Below are 11,196 nucleotides of genomic sequence, written 5' to 3'. Positions count from 1 at the left end.
TTTAGGAAGTTTTTGCATCATCCTTGCATGCATTGTGCATTTCGAAGTATTTCAGGTGTTTAGGAAACGTCAGAGACGCACACGATCGAGCCACTCTCAGCGGCCACAATCGAGCCACTCTCAACCTCCACAATCGAGCCACTCTCAACCTCCACAATCTAGCCACTCTCAACCTACGCAATCGAGCCACTCTCAGCGGCCACAATCAAGCCACTCTCAACCTCCACAATCGAGCCACTCTCAACCTACGCAATCAAGCCACTCTCAGGGCACCAGTCGGACCACTCAATTGAGCCATCACTCGAGCCACCGGTCTAGGGATTCAGCTTTTGACGTCTTCATCAAAGTTATAGAGAATTGAGTCATCTTTCCAATGCCATTTATTTCAAGCCAATCGGAGGTGTGATTCAAGAGTTATCATCGTTTTAGTATATGCATATACACCCAGCTCGAGCCACTTTCACCGACCATGCTCGAGCCATTTTCACTCGCACCGCTCGACTCACTCCTACTCACACTAATCGAGCCACTGGACGCACACGGACGAAATCACGCATGCCAGGAAGATGCTCCGTCTGACACGCTTCAGGAGACTCCCGAACCGCGCTCTATCTTGTCGTTTTAAGTTTTAGGGATTTACACGTTTTTACTATATATACATTTTGTTCAGTCTTGGTTTAGGACATCTTATCTTTTATCTCGTTTTCTTTTCTAAGGTTTGACCTAGCCACCAAAAAACGTTCTGAGACTTCTAATCCGACATCTCCGAGTTTATTCAGTTTTTGCACTTGATTTCTTCTACAAAGTTGTTCTTCTCATTTATATCTATCTACTATGCTTTGTTCAATTTTTTCTGGATTTGTATCTTTGGTGATGATTTCCGGATCTGANTCACTCCTACTCACACTAATCGAGCCACTGGACGCACACGGACGAAATCACGCATGCCAGGAAGATGCTCCGTCTGACACGCTTCAGGAGACTCCCGAACCGCGCTCTATCTTGTCGTTTTAAGTTTTAGGGATTTACACGTTTTTACTATATATACATTTTGTTCAGTCTTGGTTTAGGACATCTTATCTTTTATCTCGTTTTCTTTTCTAAGGTTTGACCTAGCCACCAAAAAACGTTCTGAGACTTCTAATCCGACATCTCCGAGTTTATTCAGTTTTTGCACTTGATTTCTTCTACAAAGTTGTTCTTCTCATTTATATCTATCTACTATGCTTTGTTCAATTTTTTCTGGATTTGTATCTTTGGTGATGATTTCCGGATCTGAGTAGTGTTAAGGTTCTTGAGGATGGGATAGATTAGGTGGAGGATCTTAGGATGTAGGGTGTTTAAGCTTTGATTTGTATGATCCCTTCTGGAATAGAGTTAGAAATACTAGTTTCTCTCTGATCAATTGGAACTAGGTCTTAGACATTTCCGCACCCAAAAGGTGTTCGATGAAATGTCTGAACAACTAGTGTCAGAGACTTACATTCCTAGCCTAAGAGATTAGTCGTCTAGGATGTTTGTTGACGTGAATGAACTTGTTTGTCATGCCACGCTTGATCATGTTTCTCTAGCGAGAGCTAGGTGTGGAAGTGGTTGAGTCTGAGTAGCTTCTGTCAAGAGATTGGATTAGCTAAGTTGTGATGTTCATTGTTTAGGGATAGTTTGCTTGTGGCATGTTAAACACTCTATAGACTAAGATACTCCACCGACATAAATTACTCCCATCCTTAGGACTTTTATATTCTTGATTGATATTGCATTCATGAGAGTGTTTCTTATCTTGTGGTTTTTTTTCATGCTTAGACTCGTTTTTGTTTTTACTCTTGTTTACTTCTTGTCATACATTTTCGTTTCTAATTTTGTAGTTCATTTCTGTTTTTGCATTTTCATCATTCTAGGATTGTTAGACAAACACTCTTTTTATATTGGCTTGACTTGTGATTTCTTGATTGCATCTTGATTGTTAGCAACATCCGACTTGGATTGACACCTTAAGTACTACAACACATAAGGTTAATTGAACCTGCTAGGACACACAAAAATCTTAGTATCAACAAGTATCTTGGAGATGATTTTATATAAGACATTGCAGCAAGATATAGGTCTATAATCTTTCATAGTTGTTGAATCCTTCTTCTTTGGGATTAGTGCCAGTATGGTGGAGTTAACACCCTTTGGTAAGAAACCTGTCTGGAAAGACTGGATGGCAACAACACAATCTGCTCCCACCACCGACCAGGACTCTTTAAAGAATTCATCATTAAACCCATCAGGCCCTGGGGACTTGTTTGCAGGCATAGCAAATAGGACTCTTTTTATCTCATCCGTTGTGACCTCACGTGTGAGTAGGTTCTTATCATTCTCATCACATTTAAAATCCAATATGTCTGCTAGCTCCTCTATAGACCATTCGACATAGTCTGCAGGTGAGTAAGTGAGAAAGATTTCAAAATATATTTCAGCTTCAAGTTTGATTTGAGCTTGTGTGATGACTCTCCCATCATCACACTGAACCTCCTTAATATTGTTCCTTGACTCCCTATGTTTTGCCGACGCATGGAAAGCTTTGTTGTTCTGATCACCAATCCTGAGCCAGTGTAACTTAGCCCTCTGCTGCAGAAAACGTTCTTCAATATCAGCCAATTTCAGCCAATGTGCATATGTTATAGCCTCGACATCAACAGCTTGCAATGAGGGGAAGGCCATTGTATTCTCTTGAGCTTCACATAAAGCTTTGAAAGCCTGTTTTGTGCGGCTAGTGATATTGCGTACCATTTGTTTGCCTAGACGCCGAAAGAGCTTTAGACCTTTGAGGGATTTGGAAAAACGGTACATTGCAGATGTAGAATGAAATAACTGGGGAGACTGTTGCCAAAGTTCTAGTAGTTGTGCCAGGTAATCTGGATGAGTAGTAACAACATTGACAAATTTAAAGGGTTTCTGCACTCTCTGCTCTTCCTCTGTAATGCAGAACCGACACCGTAGATGGTCTGAGCAACCGCCTGGTTCAAACACAGAATAGGATTGACCATAGCGTTGGAGCCAATACTGATTGACCAACACTCGATCCAGCTTCTTGTAGATGACTCCTTCATGGCGTTTATTACTCCAGGTATAACGTGGTCCCTAGAAAGCCATATCAACAAGTTCACAATCTCGTACCAGTTCTTGAAAATCTCACATACCTGCTGATACAGTTGGCGAGGAATCATGAAGAGAGTGATCGTCAATGTCTAATGTTTCATTGAAATCTCCACAAATAAGCCATGCTTTATGTCGTAAAAGAGGTGAGTTATGATGATGCCTCAAATCACTCTAGAGGAGCTTGCGGTCTGCAACAAGATTAGATGCATATATAAATGAAACAAAAAATTCCTGCTGATTTTCAATACAGACCGAGACTGTAATCAGCTGAAATGATTTGTAGATTTGTGTAACTCTCACATTCTTCTTCCAAACGATCCAGAGCCTACCCAAACGATGTTCCACATAATTAGTGAGCACAGACCAGTCTGCAAAAACTGAGTTAAACACCCGTTTTGCTCTTCGTTCTTTAATTTTTGTTTCGATCAAACAACAAAAATCAAAATTTCCGCGATCCAACCACTCTCGCACCACTCTTTGCTTCTCTTTCTTATTGAAACCTCGGATGTTCCAAAAGAAACCCGACATCAGAGATTTTTTTGAGATTTTCGTGTCTTCAGAGTACTAGGTTGTTGAATCCTAGAGCTCTGCTGGCCAGTCACCGGAATATACTTGTGTCCCTCTTTTGAAGCTCGTGGTAGCGAAGGGCGCAAAGTGTTTCCTTGTTGTTCCAACTCGACAGTTTCATCTATGGGAAGAGATCCCTCCTTAGAGACCCCAATCTCAACATCTGCAGACAAGCTCTCTCGATCACTTTCCCCCTGATCCTCCTCTGAGTTGATGTCCTCACCTTTTTCTCCCTTATCACTAAGACAGGAAAAAGAATTGGACATGATAGAAACTTCTTGGTTCTTTTGAGCCATCAGTTTCCCAGGATTGCAGAGACCCTTAGACGGAGTACGCCATCCCACATCTATGTTCTGGTCCACAATACCAGTAGCCACAACTCCAGTATCTAGCGCTTCCTCAACAACCACTACACCATGTTCTTTATGCGGTACCTCAGCCATGCCAGCCGGAGCCTGCATTTTGTCCACGCTGACCGTAGTAGCTTGCAACTCTACAGACACATTATTTGTTCCCTTAGCAGCAGAGCTAATCACTGTCGGGACAATAGCAGTTCGTTTTGCCAGACATTCTGAGCTAAGATGGCCTCACTTCGAACATTCAACACACTTGGAAGGTAACCAGGGATAAACAAACTCCACAATTGTATCCCCACCTTTGCCTGACTTAAAGGACATGTGTTTTGGCAAACTCTTTGTGAGATCCACCTCCACAAAGACCTTTGCCTCATCAAATGATTTACATGCTTCCGTTTCAGGGTGTAAATGTTTTGGCGTACCCAAAGGACTCGTTATTGCACTGAGCACCTTCCAGGAAAAATATTTAGGAGGAACATTTTTGACAACAACCCACATAGGAACCGTTTGAAGACCCTCTTGCGTTGTGTCAGCAATCGTCGTCCATTTGGTAAGGACCATGGAACACCACAAAGGTTCCACATGCCTCCCCGCAAGACACGTAACCTGGTTTTATCCGAAATCTTACTGTGGTATTATCCACCGCATAAACATCATTTTTCATCGTTTTATCACCCAAGGTCCAAATCTTGTTAACCAAGGCATGGAGGCCTCCCACAAAGGGAGCCTTGGCTAAAAATTTACCAATGAGAAAACCTTCCCATAGGGGCTGTGCTTCCTCAAAGATTTTATCTGGTATCCTCACAGTCGGCAGGCCATCAACCTCTTCAATGGCCAAGTCCACTTTTTCCATCTCCTCCGATTCCTTGACCATCGAAACCCAATAACGTTGTTTCGTAGATATACCCCACCCGGCTTTACCATCTTTTCCACTACTTGCTTTTCCGCCACCTTCTGCTGATCATCTTTTCCAGCTTCATCACACACACCCACACATTTACAACTAGCAAGATCTGACTGCACAGCCGTACCAACACCAGCCTGTCTGATCTCACCTTCTTCTTCCTCCATACCCTCTACCCCGATACTCCAACCCAACGAAACATCAACCCTCGGCGGAATAGCCTCCGGTGGCATCAGAACTTGCGGGGGAAGCAAAAACCCTAGATCGCCTTTTTTTTCACCCTCAGAGCTAAACGCACCGTTTCAAACTTTTATCAAACTAAAATTATATTTACAGTATTCACCTATCCAAAAAAAAAAACAAATGTTGCAGCCATTTCTCTTTTAGATATGAGGTTGTAGGTTTTGGTTGTAGATGTTTTGTATAGTTTTTGAAGTTGATATTTATATATCTAAATATGCTTGATGAGGAAGGAGTCTTTTATCAAGACCAATAAAAACGAAATTTAATTGTATTCTGTTTTTAGTTGTTTATATTATTACCAAACAATATTCAGTTTCTAAATAATATATATACTGAATTAAATGTATGTCTTCTTGCTAAAGTTAAATATTTGTGAATATTGGTTTTCAAATCATTCTAAAATTGGATTTTCGGTTTAAAATTTTTATTAATGTTAATATAATTATGGAGATTGTAAACTTTTGTTATGGAAAATCTGTTGTATATCATTTAAATTTGAGAGATTCTAGCATCCATAAAAATAGTTTTGGAGATTTAATGGATTAAAACTTTAATGGGTAGAGTTGTTTATGGAAAAATCGGAATGTATAAATGTTGTTAAAATTTTATGGCAATAAATGTAACAAATGTTGGTCAATTTAAGAAAGTTTAGTATTTGAGTTTCTCTGCAATGTTATTTATGAAATTGTTTTAGGGGTTAATATTGTAAATAAAATAAATTAAATAACAAAAACTTCAAGGGCATAACACAAAATGTACTTCAAAAATAATAATATAGACTATATTTTAACCCGCGGTATACCGCGGGCCTATATTTTATTTATAAATTAATTTTATTTAAATTGATGTTGTATGTTGTAGATTTTTATGACATTATTTTTCAAAGTTGCTAGAATTCAGTTACAGTTAACTTTTTTTGTCAAAAGAATTCTGTAACTTTTATGGGTGTATATGTAGGTTAATCTGTATATTAAATATAAATTTAGTTAATATATAAATCATCGCGGATGAAAATAAGTATATTGTGTGTAAAGTCTGGCCAACTATACAAATTAGAGGGCCGAGTGTAATAAAATTGAATGAAGATAAAAACACAAAATATAAACTTATTGTAATCAAAGGGATACACTAACACTTATAAAACAAAGTGAAAGATTTTTTTAAGCTAAAATCACTTAACTCTTGAGTTCATCATCTTACCTTTTTTTTTTTGTCCAGTTATGTAAACTTAAAAGATTTAAATTTAGTGTATATACAAAGAAATTAAAAAGGCAACTGTGGTAGCTGTTTTATATTAAAAAATTTTATAACAACGTATGGTACAGATTGTTTGTTTGGAAAATGTGTATGGACGTGTAAACATTAACAATATACAACAGGATAGTTATGTTTAGGCCTATTAGTATATCGTTAGGCCCAAACAAATACCTTAAATTTCTAATGAACAATAAAAGAAAAGAGGGAAAGGATTAAAAAAACAAAAAAAACTGAAGAGGCAAGCGGTTTTTGTTCATCAGTTGTTTATACCCCGGATATCTCATACCGATTCACGATTTGTGATCTAGCAAAATTCAACCCGATGAAATATGAAGGTATGTCGGATTTCAATTAGTTAATTCTCGTCTTTGATCCTTCCTCATCAATGACTTCATCTTATAATATGGATGAATTCATGTATGAGTTTGGGCTAATTTTATTAAAATCGAGATTCCCAATTTCTACAAAACAAATCTGATATAGTGATTCGTAGTATTCGTCTGATTACTTCTTACCATATATGACTCATACCCTTAATTGACGCCTTTTTTTTTTTTGTTTGATTCATAATTGGAGACGATGTTGCTTACTGCTGATAACTCATCTCTCTTAATTGAGAACATTATAGATAAGTCCCAAAGTTCCAGTTCACTCTCTTACTATTCCTTTCAATTTTTTGACTAATAACTTTTAAGTAAAACTAACTAATGGTAGATTCCTTTTGCAGGTTTCTATTCCATACTGAAATGCGTATATCAAACCCTTAGCAGGAATTGGGTATAATATTTGGCTGTTCTTCAAACCATCTTATAAGTTACTACTGTCTTTCTATCTATTTCGAAACTTTAATAGGTGTTAGTATGTTTGTATATGCCGTCTAAATTATTTGTTAGTAAGTTGGTGAATTATACTCCCACAAAAACCATATCATAGACGGAATAGAGTCATTTCGAAATCAAAAACAATAGAAGTAAATAAAACTTGTGAAAGATATAGTATAATCCATGTTTGTTTGGTAGACTTTTAAATCTGGTAAATGAGAACAATCAAACAATTTCCTTCTTTTCCTCCCCTTGCAATAAGTTACGTAGACTGTGATAGATGAAACATGTCATGATTAGAAAATTTCTGTTTGAAATATAGAAAGAATGCATTATAACAAAGTAAAGTAAACATACCTGCCTTGAAGTAAACATATGATGAGATAGTGAACTTCATTTTTAATCCAAATTCTGAAACACCTCTTTGAAAACCACATTAGTAGTTTGTCTTTCGATCTTTCCTTCCTTGTTAACGATCAAAATTTTCAACCCTTTCTTAGAAGTAACCCTAGATAAAGCAACATAGAGCTGACCATGAGAGAACACCGGGTTTGGCAAATAAAGTCCCACCTTCTCTAGTGATTGGCCTTGACTTTTGTTTATAGTCATCGCAAATGCAACAGATAGTAGAAACTGTCTTCTACGCATTTTGAAAGGTAACTTTGTATCCAAAGGTGTTAGATCAATCTTAGGAATCAATACAATATCACCTGCTCTATCTCCTGTGATTACTTTTGCTTCCAAAGCATGATTTGCTTTCTGTGTAATTTGAAGCTTGGTTCCATTACATAGCCCACCTTTAGGATCAATATTCCGAAGCAGCATAACCGGAGCACCAATCTTCAAACGTAAGCTATGATGTGGCAAACCCGATATCTTGATACTGTTTAAAATATCTGGTGTAATCACAGGATTCGACAAAGAATCTAAATTAGTAGGGTCAATGCTATCATCACTTAAATAAATCCTCTCTTCACCTGTCCGTCATTGAAAAAAAAAACATGTGTGACAACTTAATCATTTGACACAAAAATTGATATCATTAAGACCAAAACATATAAAAATCTGTGAATATAACTCGTTTAAAAGAAAACTTATTGTCCAACTTCTCGAGGAGATACTGATTGATAGTGTTGACATCCTCGTTGGTTGGGGCTAAAATGGCCCTGCTTTGAAAAAAATTAGGATCATTCACATCTCATAACAATGCTAGATTCCCATAAATTTCCAAACTAATTGCTCCTATTGGATTATTTGCTTCTGTTATCAGAAATTCCTCTGGAATATCAATGATTGCCTCACCGTCGTTAGGTTCTGAAAGGATTTGTGTTATAAGGGAATATCAATATTATTGAATAAAGAATGCTTGCTTACTGCGGCAAATGGAATAAGTAGCAGCGGAACTTCATATGCAAAGGTTAGCTGCAAACAAAGCAAAGAAGAACTCAAAAACGAAGAGACGAAATTGGTTAAATAATCATCGGGAACTCAAAAACCGATGATGCTAACAACAATGAAATCTCACTTCTACATCACATGATGAAGGTCCTAGCGGGAAAAAGCGGACAGTCCCCCTGTTAAAAAAAAAAGTAAGACCTCTACATCAAGGTTGGTTCAAGAGATGAAGATTCAGAATCACTGATACTTGAATAAATCCTTGCTCAGCAAGGAGTCAAACGATCCTTAGCAATAAACACGAGATTTTTCTGTATGCCTATTTGAGTTGGTAAGAATATTGCAGAATAATACTCAGTTTCTAAAGGAGATATATATAGAAATAAATGTATTTCTTGCTTACAAAGTTATATATTTGCTAAAATTTGATTTTCTTAATTTGGGTTATCGTGTTTATGAACGTTATCTTCGTCATAAGTATAATTGATAATGTAATCTTTTATTTCTTCTCTCGATTTACCATGTATTAAAATAAGTTTTGAGCATTTATTCTCGATCTCTTAAATGATGGTGTCATGCTGTGTATGGCAATAAGCGTAAATAAATTTGATCGATTAATATAGTTCCATAAATTGAGTTAAGTAGAAAAGTTATTTTAGAAAAATTTTTAGAGATTAATTAAGTAGAAATGTTATTTTAAGAAAAGTTGTAGGGGTTAATGTTGCAAAAAAACAAATTAAATAAGATAAACTTCAAGGGCTAAACCAAAATGTACTTCGAAAATGTTAATATAAATACCTCGAAGAAATATTTCAATTGGTAACCATCTATTTCCGGTTAACAAAATAATAACAGAGTCATTATTTTCCGGTTTTATGGCCAAGACTTCTTCGATTGCTTCGATTGTTACTGCTTTCGTTTATACAATATGCTTTGAGCTGAAGTTATAAACATAATTCATTCATAAATTTTCTATTTACCAAAAGGAAAAATATCTCAAGACCACAAGATAAAATGCATAGTGATTATCTCAACGACAAGTCAACTCCGTGAAGACATCGCCTCTCATTGACATTGTTGTACCACTTTCAGATGGGGATTGACTTCCAGTGAAAGCAGGAGCATTAGGTAAAGGAATAAGTATGGGCTCACTTCCAAGCCAAATTATCACAGAACTCATGGTTGGTCTCTTTGCTGCATTCTCTTGAACACACAACAAACCAATCTTGATCAACTTGATGATCTCGTTTCTCGGATGCTCTATCAAGAGAGGATCAATTATAATCTCAGGCTTTCCTTCAACCCATCTCTTCCATGTCTGCACTAACGAGAATATATGTTGTTACTTCTTGTACACAAGAGGTTTGAAGATTGAAAACAAATGGACCAAATAAGACTGATATGTGAAGTAAGCTTACAAAAGCAGCAAGTCCTTCTCCTTCGTAGCTCTTGTTTTTTTCACCACTTATCATTTCTAAAAGCATGACACCGAAGCTATAAACATCAGATTTAGCTGAGATTTCTCCGCGATTCAGATATTCGGGAGCCATATAGCCACTGCATATGCAACCAATAACGTTTATACGTCTGCAAGACTCTGTTTTAAGAACAGAGCATTTAAATATGTTTACAAGACTCTGTTTTAAAAACAGAGCATTGAGCATTTAAATATGTCTACAAATTTGATTGATATATGTCTTACCGGGTTCCAGCTATTCGTTTAGTTTCAGCTCGAGTCTCGTCAGTGTCAAACAACCTCGCTGTTCCAAAATCTGCAACTTTAGGGTTCATCTCAGCGTCTAAAAGTATGTTGCTCAACTTCAAGTCTCTGTGAATGATCTTCAGATGAGAATCTTCATGAAGATAAAGAAGACCTCGAGCAATGCCTTCTATAATTTTGAACCTTACCTCCCATGTAAGAAGCGAACGCTATTCTTCATCTGTAGAGTTTAAAGAAACAATGTTATGCTAAAAGTATCTAGAACTACAATAAATGCCATTGTCTTTTGAAAGCTCACCGAAGATAAAGTTATCAAGACTTGCGTTAGGGACAAACTCGTAGACAAGAATCTCTTACAGAACCCAAGAAGCTTAACCAGATTCCTATGTTGGAGTCTTGTCAAGAGTGAAACCTCATTCTTAAACTCCATATCTCCTTGTACTGAACCTTTTGTTAATCTCTTCACGGCTACCTCTTTCCCGTTTGGAAATGTCCCCTGAAACCAATTCTCAAGATACTTTTAAGTTACCCATAAGTGACTTAAAGTTGATCAAGAACTAGGGAAAATGTTATTATTACCTTATAGACCGTACCAAATCCACCTTGGCCAAGCGTATTTTCAGAAGCGAAGTCATCGGTTGCTATTATAATCATACCAAGATCAAACCGTAACATGAATTGACCATCAGAATCAGAGTACTCCGCACCACCAACTAAAAAAGAAAAAAAAAAAAAAAAAAAAAAAAAAAAAAAAAAAAAAAAAAAAAAAAAAAAAAAAAAAAAAAAAAA

General features: G+C 36.9%; 1 protein-coding gene and 1 pseudogene across 1 annotated transcript; both read right to left on the bottom strand.

Moving 5' to 3' along the window:
* Positions 7,692 to 8,280, bottom strand: LOC109125965 (ATP-dependent DNA helicase PIF1-like). Its single transcript, XM_019228791.1, has 2 exons — positions 8,270 to 8,280; positions 7,692 to 8,175 (listed from the first exon to the last, which is right to left on the bottom strand). The coding sequence occupies exons 1-2, from the start codon at positions 8,278 to 8,280 to the stop codon at positions 7,692 to 7,694; spliced, it is 495 nt and encodes a 164-aa protein (XP_019084336.1).
* The window catches only part of LOC104707602, a 3,242-nt pseudogene continuing 1,605 nt past the window's right edge, over positions 9,560 to 11,196 (bottom strand).

The sequence above is a fragment of the Camelina sativa genome, chromosome 8 (assembly GCF_000633955.1).
Source record: "Camelina sativa cultivar DH55 chromosome 8, Cs, whole genome shotgun sequence".
Taxonomy (NCBI): Eukaryota; Viridiplantae; Streptophyta; class Magnoliopsida; order Brassicales; family Brassicaceae; genus Camelina; species Camelina sativa.
The sequence above is the reverse complement of the archived record's forward strand: the minus strand, read 5'-3'. Positions and strand labels throughout refer to the sequence as shown.